Genomic DNA, 17,911 nt, shown 5'->3' on the forward strand with positions numbered 1-17,911 from the left:
TCAAAAGCATAAGATCATTAGCCTACTTGCTCTCGTGTAAGGGTTAGCGTTTTGAAAAGTTAATTCGGCGTGCACGCCAATTATAAAGCTTGGTATACACTCAAAGCGTTAAAAACAATAGACGACCTGTGAGCGAACATTTCTTAATTTGTTTTCGAGTTTGAGAAATTCGCACACTCCATGATAATACAATTTTATAGGGAAGCATAAACGGTTACAGCAGGGAAAAGATGCGTTTGTTTGACTTGTTTCGATGGTCGGTATTTGAAAATACCTGCTTCAATGGTTGTTTTCGCGATAGTTCTTTAAATTATATGACAAACAGCTTGTTATTTGCATGTCTAATTTCTGTATAATGCACCTGTAATCGAGGTGTCTGTCCTGTATAGGTGTCTGTCTTGTGCTAGGTGTCGATTGGACGCTTCCTAGCGCATGTGTGTTGTATTCATTTCAAAGCAAGCTTAATTTATTCTGGTAGACCTTTTTTATTATGTCAAACAAACGAGCAACAATATTGAAAACTTTAAAGACTCAAAATAACTAGGGTAGATCATTTTCACTATAATTATGAATTATTTTAAGCAACAAACTTGTTTTTCTTTAATGCGCGATTGCGTTTTGAAGGCTGTTCAATATACATTGTCCAATTTTCAAAGGTTTTGCTGACAGCGCAAACCTGGGTACAACAAAATAAATTAGCATTTCAATAACAAACATTTTGGGTACTGCATTATTACCCTTCATATGAACGCAGGCTACTTTTTTCGGAAAAAAACTTGAACATTTGCCTCTAGCATCGCCGAACCACAAAAGGACACTCAGACTACCACAGCCACAAAGGCAAGAAACCAAATCCTTACTGGTAAAAAATATATTATAAAAAAACGACTTCAGAATAGTGGACTTTGGATCAACAAAAACACAGCCATAATCCTGATATTTTGACATAGAAAAGGTCCCATTAAGGGAGCAAGGTCAAAAAGAGTTAACATTTTCTTCGAATTGGTAAAGTACTGGATTGACAAAGGTCAATTTGATGTTGGCTAAAACAGGTAAGATGTTTCTCTTTTTTGATACAGAACCTTTGTTAGTGGTTTCCTTATAACGTGATATTATGCTATATACCCTTGTTAATGACTTTTATTGTGATGTGACTTTAAAATGACTGTTTGTTTGTTGCGGTTTTATTTTAATGCTCGATTTAAGAAATACAGAGACGGGCGAGGAGTATGGAATGATTTTATCGGAAAACATGTTTTCTAATTTCAAGGGAATAGACATGTACACTGTTTGTTTCGGGAGCTCTGGTCTTTTGTTAGTTATATCATTGTCTTGGAACAAAGCTTAAGAAATGTTTAAGTTATAAAACTCCACTAGTGAATAGTACAAGCTTAATTTCAAGTATTTTAAGGGAAATATTTGAGTCATTTGCTCCATGAACTTTCCAAAATTTCACTGCGTCACGTTTTTTGGTCAAATACAAAGAAAAAAAAATGACAATTTGCATATGTCATTATGAGGATGACAAACAAAAAAATTTCTAATTCACACGAATTAATAAAGGCATCTTCAGAGACCCCTCATTCGTTACATCCCTTTTGAAAATTGCAGACTAAAACCTAAAATTAAATGAACAAGCGAAAAGCGAAAGCATGACCTTGACACACTGAAAAAGTTAATGCTTTTGGTTGATTTCATTAAATTAGTCACGTGGGGATGTGAATTGTTGCCTCGGATTAAGGGTCTTTGCCAAAATACATGAAGTCGGATTAATTTGACATTTTTCATTGAACAGTTTTGATCTCTCTATTCTGGTGGTTTATCTGACCATAACTATCATGTAATAATGTGGTCTGCTGTTTTTGGACCTTCTTGAATTTGTTAGTCTGTTGGCGTCGCCTTTTTGCGTGCTGTGCTCTTGATTTTTCTTGGTAGAGTTGTTTAGTGGTGTAGTTAGCGGTTAGAGCTCTTTTTTTGACAATCCCACCATCTATTGTCTAAAAACATTTGGAAAACGATAAAGAGATTCAAGCAATTCTAGGGACTGAATGGAATGTTTTCTTTCTAAATGAATTTCTTTTAAAGTATTATTATAAAAATACAAGAAGTTTTGTAAGATATAAAGCTTATGCATATAAATTTGTATGACAATAGCAATTTCACTACCAAGAACAGAAATGTGCGTGCGTTGTTCCGTATTTTCCCAAATCTTCCTTCCAAAGGCTTATTTTCCTTCCTGGTTACAAGAAAAATAATTAATTGATTTACACTTTCCGGTAAGGGTTATGCCACAGGAAACCCGGTAAGCAGAGAGGTACTCTACAAACTTTACTCACTAAAAGGTCATCTATCTATGTTTCTTTTGGAGAATCATAGGACCAAGGCTTAGCTCCATGAAAGATATAGCACTAAATCTTTAAAACTTTTTAGCAGAGCATCTTTAAGCAAAGATTGGAAGCATCTGACCGTAAGTTCACGTTTAATTTGTAAATTTTTCACATTTTCTCAGGGACCGAATTTTTCACAGATAAGAAATATTCTACGGGTGAATAAAGTAGCTAAAGGAAGAATTAGCTATATAGTAGCACTACTGCGAACATAACCATATTTGTCTACATTTTTATGAGACATCTAATGGATCTGGTGATTTTGCCCAAACATATACAAAGCTCAACTTCAGGCTATTCGCACAAATGCACAATGCATTTTTTCATTGTAATATATATCTTTTTAATGGCTCTCCAACGATTTTTAATCCGTTGGTTCCGACTTGGACTGCGGAGGCGGTCTTGAAAACATAGTCTTTGCGGGGAGCTTTTCAGGGGGAAATCTAAAGTGATTAACGAAAAACTGCAAAAAAAATACACAAATTGCCGTTGATTTTGAAAATAAATCAAGGCCATGCAAACAACTTGTTATCACTTTATCAGACCTCTTATTAGGACTATTGAAGAGCATACATTAAACAAACTCAAATCTCTTGTTTCTCTAAACAATGACTTGTTTACTAGACTCTTTAACCATCGACGCGTATTTACTCTGTAAGTTAGTTTCTTAGATATCAAGTAATATTTTTTAATCAGCTTTTTATTGCCTAAGAAAAGAACCAAGTTTCACACAAGAATGGGTGAGATTTGGACGCTGATAATAACCTTGTGTGCGTCCAACACATTAAATATCAGAAACGCCAAAAAGTGTGACTAAGTATATCTAACTAGCATTTGCTGAGGTTCGATCAGTCGATTAACTCACTATTCCCTGGATTGAAATATGACCGCAAAATTTCTAGACTTTGATATAGTATCTCATTCATCAGTTTGGACCCCCTCTGAGCTGTGCCCTCTCTATTCAGTTTATTTTTGTTTATTATCTATATTGTTGGACCCCGCTTGAACTGTGTGCAGACAATACCGCGGTAGGCCTGTGCGTGCTGTCGCTAGTGAAGCACAAATAAGGCGCGGTTAGGCGCGGTTCTGAGGGTCAACATCCCGCACCTTTATCGCGTTCCCAGAATGGGAATACGTGCCGCGTCGCCTTTTGCTCACCCATGATTTATCTTGCTCAAAATTAGCTATTAAATTTTATTTGTTTCGTTCCCGTGGATTTATAGTTATTAGTATTTTGGCACCTAAAATGTAGATTCTTTTGTTTATTTGTTTCTATATCAAGCCGTCATTTTTCGTGAAATTTTTCATCTAAATTTTGTAATGGAAATAAGGTTTTAAATTTATATACTGACCAATTTCACACAAAAAAATGCTGCATTATTTTTCTTTTCTACGCCGTACCTGCCTAATAAAAACTGGAACGTTTAGTTTAAAAGTGAGCTTCTTATATGGATTATTCATCCAGTCGACAGTTCTTTGTTGAAAAACGGATCTCGGAGCGATTGACGCGTGCATTACGACATAAAATTGTAATATATAATGAAAATTCACCTCAGAATATTTTTATTTAACAATTAGACTACGAGTTCGAGTTTTCTATGAGTCAATAGGGACCTTAAGCAAGGACGACGACGACGGCTAGGACAACGCGATCGTAAAAGATGTGTTCGCGCTTGGCGATCAATTATAATTTAAGGTAGTAGCACTGGCTATTTGGGGGTATTTTGGAAGCTCAAAACTTCCCAACGTTCAACATTAAAATATCCATATTTCTACACATTATAAAAGAGTTATAATACAATGGATTCATGATATTTTTGTAATGTGATACCCTCTCCTAATTGGATTAGCGCTATCCCCCCCCGTGTCATAAAAATCACTCGTTCACCTTTTTCTCTTTAACCGCGTGTGCTATGGATATAATTATTTCGGTATTCTAAAGTAACTAGTTGCATTGACAATTTGTAGCTTGCAAACTGTTTTACCCCTTTTAAAAGTGGCAAAAAAAATCACTTCAAAAATGAAGGGGGAGGGTTCATCACAATTTACCCCCCTTTCTTCGGAATGGAGTTCGCAAGCTACAGATTGTTTAGCTCAAAATGGTTAAGCAACATGGCAAATTGCAGCTAGAATGCCATTATTGTCGACTTAAAAAATGAAAAAGAAACTCCCATGAGTCCTATTAGGCAGGTATTTGGTCAAAATAATTCGTTAAAACTCGCAGAAACTGAATCGAAGCTCTCAAAACCCACTTACACATTTCCTAGCTGCCATGATGGACAACATTTCCCGTCCCCTCCATACAAAGGAACACAAAAATACGATATGTTATGGCTGGTTGCTAGGATCTAGCCTATCAGGAGGCGTGACATGCACAATTTACTTCCGGTGCGTCGAAGCGTGATCTCACATTACAACCATCATCGAACGAGAAACAAACAATATTTCAACATCACTAAACCTTAGCTTTTTTCTGCCTTTTATGGCTCCGAAAAAGAAGAAACAAACAAAGTCTCAGAGAAGGAAGTCTCTTCAGCAAAGAGGAAAACTCGGAGCTGAAGCAAGAGGGACCGGCGTGTCTTCGAGGCAAGATGTAGTTCTGCCTTCGCTTTGGAGGACCGAGACAAAAAGCTATTCCACTGGAGATGCTGTGAAAGTCATTTCTCCGAATAAAACCGTCTACCATGGCATGGCACGAGCTAAAAAAAGAATGGAGGAACGTGGCATTAATTTACACGATGAAAGCTCCGAGTATGAGGATTCTTCCCAGGAGGAGTTTTTGCCAAGCCCGAGTAAAGTCCAAAAAGTAAACGCTGCGCTTCAAGAGAAAGGCGAACAGGACAAGCCAACTCTCGAACGACAGCTATTTGTCGCTGAATCAACGCAGCTAACAAATCTTGTCGATCAGGTCAACCGTAATTCTCGATGTGCTACACCAGGTTGCCAAGGTACAACATAATTTTGGTTTGCATGCTTTGATTTTGACTGTTATTGTTTGACAGGCAACGGCGTCCTTGCATTGTAAAACACTCACTAGACGATGTTGTTTGCACTGTATAAGCTTACATAAAGCAAGAGACTCCAGGTCCCTGACCCTCATATTACCCTTCATATTATAATTCCAAGCTAAACATATTGAAAAAAAAAAAGAACTATTGCATATAATTTTCTAGTAAAAAGGCAAAAGAAAATCAATCATTCTAATTCCATCCTGACCATTATACTCAGATATTGATATACTGTTTTTGTGTTTTTTAGGCATATTGATTCCAGCAAAGATAGATACTGTTGGCCTTGGTGGAACTATAAATGTTCTTTATGTTTGTAATGGCTGCACCAACAGACGCTTGAGTTTTGAAGGATCATTAGCTGTTGAAGGTTCTCGTCGCACTGTGGTTGGTCTGGCCCTTGCAGTGGCGTTTATTCTTACTGGACATGGATTTTCTAAATTCCAGAAAACACTGAACAATTGCCTTGGGATACCCGCAATTTCCAAGAACAGATTTTACGAGGTGATTAAACTGATATATCCCCACATTGAAGAAATCGTAAACGAGATGTGCGAAGATGAAAAAGAAAAAATGAAAAAGATGAACAGTGTAGATCTTGGGAGCTGGGACCGTGCTGTCGTTACGTCAGACGGGGTTTGGCACACCCGTGGACACTTCAGTAAAAATGGGTCATTCATTGTAAAGAATTATATGACCCAAGGGCTTCTGTGGTATGGGCACAAATCAATGAGGGGAGAAATAACTGAGGAGGAAGAGGGTGAGGAATTGTACCACGGCACGGCCAAGTCTATGGAAGGAGTTCTTGCTGAGGAATGCTATGGACAGGCAGAAGAAGAAGGGTGTGATATTATTTGTGTTTGGCAGGATGGGGACTCTTCTTCAAAGAAGTCAGTTCACAATGTCTATGGGGAGGAACCCCCTCAAAGAGTATACAAGTGTGGTGGGCATGTGGGTAGATCCCACGGGAATAATCTGAAGGACTTTGCCAAGCAGAAGGCATTCACCAGTGGCCATATTTCTAAATGGAAAGAACTGTTTCCAGAAATGGAGAACTTGAAGTGCCATTGCACACGCCATTCAAAGAACTGTGGTTGCTTTTCAGAGCAGTTTCTGAAAAATGCTAGAGTTAACCATTTTTGCTGTTTGCAGCAGTGTGACTCTCCCGAAGAATATGCTAGACGCATGAGAGCATTGAGCCAGCACCATATTGTTGATAAACACTCTTGGGAGGGAGGGAACTGTGGTTTCCATACAGAAACAGTTTGTTCATGTGGAGAATGCAAAGACGAATTTGAGTTGAAATGTGAGGGAATACCATATTCGACAAAAAACAAGTTGTCGTGTCCATTTCATCACATGGCCTACCAACTGGAGTGCGAGCTACGAGCTGCTGACGCGAAATCAGTAATACATCCTGAGATGGGCCGTGGCCATTCCAATCAGTGTGAGGCTCATTTCAACGTGCTTCCCCATTTTCGTGCTAAAGACCAAAGTCTCAATAGGTAAGACATATAACAAAATATAGAAAACAGACAGAATCTGGCATTATAAATCACCTATGCTAAAGGCACTATTTTAGAACATCCACTAAACAGTTTCAGTGAATGAATTGTGTTAGTATGAAAAGTTATGCCCTGGACAGTTGTTTCAAAGGAAGGGTGCCTTGGGTGGAATAAGAAGTGGGATAAGTAATGAAAGATTCAATTTCATGCTTTTTGCTACATGTGTAACATACCAGTGCCCCCAGCCTTGTTTTAAATTAGTAATAAATACATAATAATTTTATTATTTATATAGCGCAAAATTCATTATCTATATGATCTAATGCGCATTGGATGTTTCCCAATTTAGGTTGCACTATATTACATCAACAAACTGTGGGTTGGCCCAGGGGAATATGACATGGTGCTGGGAAAATCGTGGAAAGGAATACCACTGGATAAAGGACCTTTACACTCGACTCCATCTGCCTGTGCTTCCTTCCATTGAAAAGGCGCTTGATAAAGCAACTGAGGACAGGATGAACCACCTCATGAAACAAAAGACAGAGGCAGCCAAGAAGCAGCGAATATCCAATAAGCAAGCTAGACAGGAAGACCAGGAAGAGAGAAAGAAGTGGAACAAAAGGCAGGCAGTGCTGCATACATATGGCACTGAAGATGATGACGAGTTAGATGATGATGATGATGATCCAGCACTGATAAGAGAGGCAGAGAGCATGCTAAGACAAAGGACTGTAATAAGTGGAAAGCGGCCATGTAAGTGTGGATCAACCACCCACCAGCTCACTTCTCACAAGGACTGTAGTGAGAATCCCAAAAACAAAGAGTAGAATTACACAACATGTTCAAGTTTATTATACACTTTATACAGCATACAAAATATGATAGATGTTCTAGTCAAGTTTATACATGAAAATGAGGCTGGTCAGTGTCAGACATTTACATGTTTTTCAGTTCTAGTCTTGGTTCTTTTTATCTAACTAACACAGACATAACTAAAACTGTATTTTATGGGTTTATTGAAAACACTTTTTTATAGAAAAGTAACTAATACAATGTAGATAAATCAATAAAATCAATAAAAATAGATTCGAATCATCTCGTTTCTACTTCGTCTTTGGCCACTTTGCCTCGGCCAAAATTGCAATGTTGATCTTGTATACCTAAAAAAATAACAAAAAAATACATGGGTGAATACGAATCCAAGGATACCGAAGCCGCACAAATTATTTTTACAATGAAAAGAAAAATAATAAACAACTGTCATGTTATTGGCAGGGTTTGAGGAAAAACTAAAATTCGTTGACCAATAGATATAACACATTTGCAAGTGAAACTTGAGCCCCAAACAAGCTTGGAGTCCATAAATTTGCTAAGTTTTTTTTTATCATAGTGTGTCACCTACCGAATCGTGGTCCGGGTCCTCAAAATCTTGTACGCTACCCGGAACAATGAGCCTGACGATCGCTTTCAGGCTCTCCGGGTAAACGTACGTCGGCCATCGCGGAAGGCCGGCCCCCAATGTCTTCTTACTTCCAAACTAGAATACAAACATACGGCGTGAGAAACAATTAAAATTCCCACAATCTTGCAACAACATATATTCACATTCCAAGGTTGATAAGACCAGGACAAAGTATCATATTTGGACAAAAATCGAAGATGAGAGACTTTTTGTTGTTCACTTAAAATCTAATGACACTTAACTACATTTGATTAGAGTTTTTCAGGCGAAACCTACCCACAGTAAGCACCAGAGGCGCTTGTAAAGCCTGGCGCGGCCTTCGTTAACTTTCTCCCCTTCTCGGAGGCGAAAATGCCTCAGAATACCTAGAAGTCCTGCGGGCGCCTGTCCAAATCTGAAATCAAAGGGGAATACTGATTATACACTAAAAATCGTCGAAAGACAATGATATACTTGTCTTACCCATTCCTTGCAAACTCGGCGTTGAATGCCAAGAAAGCTGCTTCGAGTTGCAAATTCTCAGCCGCCATGCTGAAGCCGATCGTGTCGCATGTGCCCAGCCGAAGGTGTGAACAAAACGTGGATATTATGTGACAAAGCGTCACTTCCTTCGAATCAGCAAAGTAAATTTATTTCCGGTTCCGGTAAAAGGCCCCATTTTCGTTCACTGATTCTGTATTCGCTTTTGGAAAAAATAGAAAAATTAGTTCGGATGTTCAAATTGCACATATAAATTGTACAAAACACGGCACTTCCGAGAAAAATGGAGATACCCGAAATTAGCCAGTGCTAGTACCTTAATTGCAATGGAATAAGCAAAACATCATAGTCAGAGATAGATATAAATAAAAGGACATTATTTCTACAGTAGCGAACGTAGCTACAGGAGTTTACAGTGCAAACGTCCGCGTTCTCAATTTCATCATGAATGATGGAGTTTTCTCTTCCTGGTTTGATGGAAAACGGCTGAAATATATTAGACAGAATGCATTTTCATGTGCTACTATTGAATTCTGAATCAAATTCCATGGTTTTCTGCCGTCGTCCACGTTGCCGTCGTCGTTGCTTCGAGTAGTCTTATTGTTTTAGTATAAATCCACTCACATACTACCTTAAAAATTACGATTCTAATATTATGTGAGTGGTTTATACTAATATTCCGTATACAGAGCACGTAGCGAAGCACGTGACGCAATAATCTCTTGTTGTGAGGATTATAAAATGGGACCTTGGCCAAGTTTAGCAGAGCGTGTGACAACATAAAGTAAAAGTTAAAAATTGTTTGACCATTAATCGTTTAAGCGCAGCCTCTAAAAATAAGGCTCTTGTGATGAAAGGAACCGAGAGTCAAACGGAAGATATAGTTGACCTTCATACAATACGATTGTTTACGCGCAATGCGAAATCATGTGACAACTTTGTCAGCAAATATTGATTGTAACGCGAGGACTTTGACCACAAGTACTTGTAATTATCACAAAACAATAACAACTCTACATAAATATTGAGGTCAAAAAGACAGCAACCTAAGCGAAACTAAAACGATCACCCATCTTCTTTCTAGAGCAATAACAAGGGACGTCATTTACAAGGCTTGACCAATAAAGATTGTGCTCTTCGCGTGAAACGCAGTTTGAAATTGGACCTCACGCAGGCGATGAACAGACCTTCACGTAACATCGTCTTCCAATAACAGAACATGAAAACAATATGGCAGCGGAGAAGTCGATATTCCTGGATTCCTTACGGTGGCAGCGTTTTACTTTACTGGTACGTAACACCTAAGGTCAACTTATCCTATTTATTTGTCATCGAAAATCATTGAAATTCATCGCTGTTTTTTTGTGTGTGAGATGTGGTTTGAGGTTTGGCGTTATTGAAATGAAAATAGGGATTCTGATACCGCGAATCAGCAATAATGTTGTTTAAGCCAGCAATGTGTAGAGAGAGATAAATTTTGCTGAGATTATTTTTTTAGGTGTTAACTTTTAGGGCTATTTCCATTTCTTTTGATCCCACTTCATGATAGTGCCAGGCTTTAATATTTCGTGACAAGGATAACAACAATTACTGCTTGTAATGATTTTCTTTTATTATTACGTTGGTTTTTATGTTGTGTTATGAAAAGTAGTTATTTTTGACAACTTTCGTATTTGTTTGAATGTGAACGTGATGCAAAGTCATTTTAATCACTTTGACACTAATTTCGATAACAAAATTTAGAGCAATGTGTTTCTAAATAAAGACATAGAACCCGTCCTATAAAACGCTAAGAGTGTCAAAAAGCAGCAGAGAATCGATTGGCCCTGATAAAATAATAAGAAAGAATTTTAATTGCTCAGGAAATCCTTCAAGAGGAAGTTATAAGTTATACTTACATAGAGCCTACGTCATCCGCTTCTGGGAATTTTGCGAGCGGTTATTTTCTGCAACTTAAACAAATAAAAGCGATATAGGTCGATATGACATAGCATAAAACTATTCTCATTTGACCGACATCCATATACTTCAATGACGACAAGGGACCTACCTTTATTTTAATATATATTTTATCAGTTTTTCATACTTTTTTTATTTTATCAGTTTTTCATACTTTATTCTATGTAGAGGATAGGATTAAGGCTTAGAGACTTATGCTTATTTTGGATCGGAAAACCTCCTGCGCGCCTCTTTCTCCTCTCGGTTGTACCACAAGCTAATCCAGCTGGGTATTCAGCTTTAGATCACAACGCGCCGAAAATTTGCATTAGGACAGAGAAAACAGTGTTTAAAACAAGTGTTAATTCACATTTTAAAGTGTAAACTTTGGAACCTCTCTTAGCCAGACAGTGAACTTAAACTTTGGAACCTCTCTTAACCGGACAATGTCTCATTTTTACCTTCTTATGTATGTATAACTTAAACAATTTGCCCCCTTCCTGGGCTTATGCATCGCCGCCATTTTGTCATCTTCACGCCTCGTTTCAATTAAGTGCGGACCGAGAACTGTTTCGTTGTTTCACTAATCGCGCTTCTTTTTCAGGTTCTAGTCTGTTTGGCAGTTTTCCGTGTAACGCCATCTTCTACAGGTCAGTAAAAAAATAGCCTGCTTGCAGGCGGTACTCGGTGTTATCATCGCGGAAAACGGTTCCTGGGGCGCTCGCCCCCAGGAACCGTGCGGCTTAGAATACAATATGGCGCCCGATCACCGAACGGAGAGGGTTTTCCGCGATGATAACACCGAGTACCGCCTGCCAGCAGGCTAGTAAAAAAATAGTTTGTTTATTGTAAGGGGGCAGGTCTCCTGCAAATAAAGTTAAGTGATTCACATCTTTTCGTATTTTCATAAGAGTGGCCCTCGCTCCAAACCCGTCCCCCCCCCCCCCCCCCAGTTTTATTATCTGGAAGGGATCGCGTTTGAAAAAACAGATTTGTTGATATGACGGGCGATTTATTGATATGAGGGCTTGCACTTAATATCTTACACCATGCAGCTTTATCTCTTTCGGGTTTTTTTGGTGGGGGGGGGGGAGGGGGAGGGGGGTAGCTGTGCTGTTTCGGGTTTCATATGGCTGATGATGTGACGCGAAACCCTCCTCGGGTTGTCTGTGCTGGCTCTCTTGCCACAGGAAACCCAAACAGAACGTCAGGAAGTTGACTTATGAACATGTACTTTGCAGAAACAGAGCTGAAGTTCACTAAAACTCCACCGCGAATCCTCTACGTTTCCAATGGCAGCGCAGCTAAACTAGACTGGGAGTACTATCTCAAGTCCAGCTCCAAACGCTACGAAATAGAAATAACATGGAGTCTTTACAACCCGGACGAGAGCAACATGCCGATCGCGTTCCAATACCACGCCCCTTGGGACAGCTTCCTTAAGGTGTATAACACAAGATATCAACCCCGCCTGAGCGCGGAGAATAACGGATTTAACACGACCTTAGTGGTTGGGAACATGAGTAGAGAAGATGAAGGGGTGTTCGGGTGCCAAGTGTTGGTGAGGGAGGATTCATACATCAGTAAATACGTCAGGAGCACAATACAAGTTGTCGTGACAGGTAAATGCGCGCAGCATACGTCATTGACGCATACGCATACGTCAATGTAAGACATACAGACGTAGACACAAGTCCTGACATAGACACAGACAAGAGGTAGATGAACAATCGTAAGCGCTAAAATGAATATAGTCGCGATCACAGACGTCGACGCACACACAAGATTATACGGAAACAGAGGTCTGCCATAAACAACCAAAATACTCCAATGATGAACGCAAACGATAATCGGGCGGCGCGAGGGTAGGCGCAAACGCAGACGTAAAATAACGTGGCTTAACTGCAAACGCAAAACTAAACGCAAATAGTGACACTTTGCAGCGCTAGTCGCATACTCGGACCCAAAACGCAACAACATACGCGATTGGAAACGAAAACGTACACGCAATCGCAGAAACACAGAAAAAAGCTAACTTTAATATCTATACCTATACCTAATATTTTAAAGTATACCGTAGTCAATTATTTTAGTGCATGGATGACGTTAACTGTTACTACGTCTATATTCTCAATTCTCTCGTCTAAATGTCTATTGTGATCACGAGTACTGATCTGGCAATAAAATTATCACTCCCCGCCAGTAACGCGTAACTCACATTTACTAAACCATTCGCACATGTCATAGACCTTGCTTTGGTCGACAAACTGACAAATGTAACGTCTTTATGTCTGTAAGTTAATAATGATACTTCCTCCTAATTCTACCACTGCCCGAGACTAAGCGATAATAACTATCACCTAAACCTACAAATAGTGTGTCCTCTATGCTAATATTTTCCACTAACCCTGTGTTTGTATTTGTATGTGTGCCGTGCGCAGACCGTCCCGAGTTCGTGGCTGTACCGTCCCGCGTGTACACGATACCCGAGGGCCAGGATTTAAATGTCCCGTGCTCCGCGCGAGGATCCCCAAACCCGAATATCACGTGGTTATGGTGGACTGGAGGCAAATCTGTCGTCGTGGCCAGCGGTGTTGGTATCGCGATTCTAAGCATGCGCGGTGTGCACAGGGATCAGGGTGGAGTGTATGAGTGCCAAGCAAGCAATAATCCAAACGAACAATCGCTGGTCCTACAGACTAGAATTCGCGTGCAATGTGAGTGACACATGGCCATGGCACTGCGTTACGTTTGTATTACGTGGCTTCATCACGTGATATTACCAGCTTTGAGCTTTGTGATATGTTATTGCGTGACCTTAGCACTTTGATCTTTGTGTTGCGTTGCCTGTGTATACGTGACCATGAGCTTGACTTTGTCCTTTACGTGACCGTTTCTCATACAATCTCGTACGCTTGCTCCCAGACAGAGGGGGCGCTGTTAGTGCATTTGGCTTCCTACTTTTTTCAGCAGTTTAAATGCATTATAACGTTTGAAAATGGGCTGTGGGTACTAATGACCTCCACAGTGTTTTTTCACCTCTCTCGGTCAGCCGCTTTTACCCGCAACTCCTCCCATCCCCCCCCTTCCTCCCCCCCCACCCTCCCCCCCCTCGTCCCTCTTCTTCTCCACGGTCCTTTTCCAAGTTGTTTTAGGTCTTCCTCGCTTTCTTAGGTCTTCTGGTCTCTTCTGGTCTTCTGCCCTTTTAATTCCTTGCTTAGCGGCCCCATATTAGCTCTTTTTAGGACTTACTCATTGCGGATGTAATCAGTGCGGATGAGACCAATGTTTAGTATTCTTTTTATTTCAGACCTTATTGTTTTTATCCCAAAAGGAAAGTTTTACTCATTGCGGATGTAATCAGTGCGGATGTGATCAATGTTCAATATTCTTTTCATTTCAGACTTTATTGCTTTTATCCCAAAAACAACGTTTTATACTACATTTACCTATTTCCATACAAAATACCACAATAGATTTTCATAATTAGCCTAAACTTAAACTTATGGAAATACTAGGATATCGACTTGCCGTGCCTCTTTAACCAATACGTTTTATTATTTGCCAGATATTCTCTTCCCGCCACAAAACACTACAGTGCAAGCAGGGGAGGAAATAAGCCTGCAATGCATCCTGGGTCCCAACGAGAGCTCGCTGATCACTTGGCACAGACCTACAGGCGCAGGGAGAATCCGCTCCAACGGCTGTAGCTATGGCAACCAGATCCTTCTTATCCCTGAAGCGAAAGAATCCGACTCGGGAGTTTATATGTGTACGGCCACCAAAGTGCATGACGGGAAACTTATGACGGTGTCCGCCAGTGCACACGTCATTGTGAAAGGTACGAGATCGCAGGCTCAGGTAAACATAAATTTAATAAATCTGGGAATCACGGCCATTGCAGCTGGGATGCTGGAGTACGAGAGCCTTGTTACGTTAACGCGGTCGAGTCGAAGGCATAGAAGGCGCCCCAGGCAGCCGCCATAAGACTCATTCATGTCGACAGAGCAAAAAAAAAGGCATGAAATTTTCCAATTATTAATATATAAGCTCAAGATTCCGCATACAAGGAGTTCCTCTGACCAAAAGCTCAATTCCAAATTTTAAAGAAATTTAGAAGATATGAAATTTAGACATTAGCGAGCAAAGTTGGCTTAATTTCTGATTTCTAGAGAAAAACACTATGTTGCTTAACAGGTCATAAGGAACCTCTATGCAAAAATTCAAGCTTACCGAAGATAACCAGACCTTATTTTGGGAAAACTTGCCATTTTTTTTGCTCTAAGTCTGACCATGGAACACAGCTTAGATCGAAATAGTTGGATTATTGGAGGAAGGGAGATCGGAGAACCCGGAGAAAAACCCTTGTCGTCATTGAACAAACTCGAGAACCAACTAACTCAAAGGCGAAAACCAACTAACTCAACTCACGTCGGAACCGGGAATCGAACCCGGAACCCAGAGGTGACAGGCACAGAGCGACGCCCCGTCGCCAGCTGCTTCACGCACGCTACCCATACAATTAAACTACTGAACATAAATATTTTCTAGAAACATCTATAATTTGACCGATCTTCCATAGGACCTCCAAATTCGCCACTGGTGCGCCAATTCCCGTCAAATACGTCGGTCACGCTTCGATGGCAAATGCATTACAGCCAGCACAGCCCTGTCACGCAATACACTATATATCGACGCGTAATGCGTGACTGTGACGTCACGTTACCATGGGCTCAGGTGGCCAACGTGACTACTGCCCTAGAGTACGAGGTCTTGGGTCTAAAGCCCGGAGTGACGTATCAATTTATTGTGACGTCATGGAATGAGTTTGGGGAGAGCGAGAAGAAGGATTCCCAAGCCTTGGGAGTCAGATTGGGCATCGCACGGGGTGAGTTGTCTATGTCGCAAACAGAAACGCAAAGAGTCACGGCTAATGTTTCTGGCCTTTCAACACTATTTCCGGATATGAATTCTACACATTGATTTTGAGCGGGGCAGAGATTGTTTCACATTTAGTGGACCATGTTTTCTTAAAGTTATTAGTTATCTCCTCCTAGCTACGTCAAGGGCGAGAATTATTTCAAACTAGACCCCTTCCCCATGGCTACGGGTGTGATGATAATAAACAAAAGCTCTTTTCAATATTTCCCATCAGATAATGTCACGGGAGACAACGTTTCTTTATATCCGACTTCACCCAGAGTATGGCAAGCGAGACTATCAAGTGACCAATCAACAATTACTATTATGTGGGCAGCTGTTACAAACTTACACAGCCCTATAACAATGTACACTCTCTATCGCCGCGTCCTCACTTCCGGTGACATCACGTCGTCTTGGAGACAACTTGTTAACATAACCGTGCCTGCTGACCTGGAGTACAACTTTACCGACGTTGAACCGGAAGTGACGTATCAGTTTGTTGTGACGTCATGGAATAGGTTCGGCGAGAGTGAGATTGACGAGTCGAAGATTCTAGAAATCAGGATCGTAGCAAGTAAGTAGTGCCGTAGTTGTGCGCGGTTAGCACGTCGGGAACACGCGGGTTTCGTGCGATAAACACGTAAATGTGTTATATGTGTGGCATCCACGCAGATAAGATGTATATTATTAGCGGGGTGCGATCGTCGGGGACCCAGAGCGTCGCGGAGATCGGGCAAACAGGGTCCCCGAGGATGCGGGGTGCCCGAGTGGGTTTATGCTGGTTACGCGCTCGCGCGGGCCTGATGCTGTCTGTTTGTGGACCACACTCGGGTTAAATGGACGTCATGTGCTCAACGTGCAAGGGAGCCAGATGTTATCTTTTGGAGCGGGGGAACTTCGTGAAACAGGGGTGGGGGTGGGGTCTGGAAGAGGGGAAATCCTCAGTCGTTCCTCGTATTCAAGGCGAGTGGAAGTGCCATATGCTAGTTGTAGAATCTTGGGGGCTCTACGGGGGGTATTGGTTTCCCTGTCCCCTCTGTTATGCTAGCTTATAACTGCATACGTAATCAACGCGTATTAAACGGAATTCCCAACGAGACATAAACCTATTTCAAAATATGTTGTCAGTACAAACGGAAAATGACAATTGTCAAAAGGCAGTTCTTTTATCAAAAAATACCATGGAGCCCATCAAAATTCTACTGAATGTAGGAAAATGTGAACATAACTTCTGCGATTATATTACTTACCATCTTTATTCTTACAAATAATTATACCCATAAGCAGCGATTGGCCTCAGAACTGCCATTTGCCAATCGCCATTCGCCATTTGCCCTGACAACGTTTATTGAAAAAGGTGAAAAAATGCAATTGACAATGACTTTTCTCCAGATATATCAAGACCTGGAAATAAAGAAAACAATCATTTTGATCATGAGGACAAAGTTCCCGTGACACCAGTAAAACAAGATTGCCACAGTAAGTAATACCAGAGCATATATCTGAGTCATTTTATGCTGTCTGCGTTTTATAACACTATAAGCCCAGTCAAAAAACTCATGCCTTATCAGAAAGTACTTAAAATCTATTGTGCATTCATTTTTCAGCGTTCCTTGTCGTGACCGCGGTTTCCGTGCTGGCTAACATGGTCCTTCTAGTCGTGCTAGTTGTCTTCATTTTTCGAATAAATAAGCTGGCGGGTGAGTGACAGCTGTCAATTTATATATTAGGTATTTAAAGAGGAATGGCACATTTTTTTGAAAAAAACGCTGAGCCATGCTGAGCAGTCTGAAGATATTTGTATTGATACTGGTGTTTTAGATTAATAGAACTAAGTATCAATGGCGGTGATCAAATTAAGAACATTTTTTTCTTTCAGTTAATATCAAAGCAAGTCAAAGTGGATTGAAAGGGTAAGTTGTTTTTGACGCACTGCATCGAAATTACTGAAATTAATTGAAATTAATATTACAGGATGTGTAGTTGTACATGGTGGTGAGTGTGGGATTAGGCGTAGTGGTCGGTGTATAATTGCATATGGTGGTCAGTGTATGATTGCATATGGTGGTCAGTGCAGGATTGCACATGGTGGTCAGTGTATGATTGCACATGGTGGTCAGTGTATGATTGCACATGGTGGTCAGTGTATAATTGCACATGGTGGTCAGTGTATGATTGCATATGGTGGTCAGTGTATGATTGCAC

The 17,911-nt window shown here is 40.5% G+C and overlaps 3 protein-coding genes and 1 long non-coding RNA gene across 8 annotated transcripts in view; 2 read left to right on the top strand and 2 right to left on the bottom strand.

The window, feature by feature from the left end:
- The window catches only part of LOC116612144 (protein sidekick), a 19,648-nt gene continuing 1,737 nt past the window's right edge, over positions 1–17,911 (top strand). Inside the window, exons 1-11 of one of the 5 annotated variants that reach the window (XM_032372769.2) lie at positions 3–1,052; positions 9,930–10,135; positions 11,388–11,433; positions 12,025–12,405; positions 13,225–13,500; positions 14,352–14,624; positions 15,366–15,671; positions 15,939–16,280; positions 17,099–17,185; positions 17,314–17,406; positions 17,586–17,619. In XM_032372769.2, the coding sequence (XP_032228660.2) occupies positions 10,076–10,135; positions 11,388–11,433; positions 12,025–12,405; positions 13,225–13,500; positions 14,352–14,624; positions 15,366–15,671; positions 15,939–16,280; positions 17,099–17,185; positions 17,314–17,406; positions 17,586–17,619 (1,898 nt within the window). In that variant the 5' untranslated portion in view covers positions 3–1,052; positions 9,930–10,075. Of the gene's footprint in view, positions 1,053–9,211; positions 10,136–11,387; positions 11,434–12,024; positions 12,406–13,224; positions 13,501–14,351; positions 14,625–15,365; positions 15,672–15,938; positions 16,281–17,098; positions 17,186–17,313; positions 17,407–17,585; positions 17,620–17,911 lie in introns of those variants that run through there. The other 4 variants (XM_048729928.1, XM_048729929.1, XM_032372770.2 and 1 more) reach the window with 4 other exon arrangements.
- LOC116611988 lies at positions 4,085–7,730 on the top strand. Its single transcript, XM_048730231.1, has 3 exons — positions 4,085–5,335; positions 5,646–6,900; positions 7,250–7,730. The coding sequence occupies exons 1-3, from the start codon at positions 4,870–4,872 to the stop codon at positions 7,728–7,730; spliced, it is 2,202 nt and encodes a 733-aa protein (XP_048586188.1). The 5' UTR covers positions 4,085–4,869.
- LOC125568240 lies at positions 7,733–9,158 on the bottom strand. The gene is made up of 4 exons (XM_048729930.1): positions 8,828–9,158; positions 8,642–8,759; positions 8,306–8,440; positions 7,733–8,063 (listed from the first exon to the last, which is right to left on the bottom strand). Exons 1-4 carry the CDS (start codon positions 8,893–8,895, stop codon positions 8,007–8,009), a joined length of 378 nt encoding a protein of 125 aa, XP_048585887.1. The 5' UTR covers positions 8,896–9,158; the 3' UTR covers positions 7,733–8,006.
- LOC125568241 lies at positions 10,437–11,496 on the bottom strand. The gene is made up of 2 exons (XR_007312185.1): positions 11,245–11,496; positions 10,437–10,797 (listed from the first exon to the last, which is right to left on the bottom strand). It is a non-coding gene; the product is annotated as an uncharacterized LOC125568241 (long non-coding RNA).

The sequence above is a fragment of the Nematostella vectensis genome, chromosome 7 (assembly GCF_932526225.1).
Source record: "Nematostella vectensis chromosome 7, jaNemVect1.1, whole genome shotgun sequence".
Taxonomy (NCBI): Eukaryota; Metazoa; Cnidaria; class Anthozoa; order Actiniaria; family Edwardsiidae; genus Nematostella; species Nematostella vectensis.

Coding starts and splice junctions, on each gene's coding strand:
- LOC116611988 (XM_048730231.1), top strand. CDS start 4,870: ATGGCTCCGAAAAAGAAGAAACAAACAAAGTCTCAGAGAAGGAAGTCT. Junction 5,336..5,645: donor TGCTACACCAGGTTGCCAAG/GTACAACATAAT, acceptor TGTGTTTTTTAG/GCATATTGATTCCAGCAAAG. Junction 6,901..7,249: donor AAAGACCAAAGTCTCAATAG/GTAAGACATATA, acceptor TTCCCAATTTAG/GTTGCACTATATTACATCAA.
- LOC125568240 (XM_048729930.1), bottom strand. CDS start 8,895: ATGGCGGCTGAGAATTTGCAACTCGAAGCAGCTTTCTTGGCATTCAAC. Junction 8,441..8,641: donor GCCTCTGGTGCTTACTGTGG/GTAGGTTTCGCC, acceptor TTTGTATTCTAG/TTTGGAAGTAAGAAGACATT. Junction 8,064..8,305: donor AGGACCCGGACCACGATTCG/GTAGGTGACACA, acceptor TTATTTTTTTAG/GTATACAAGATCAACATTGC.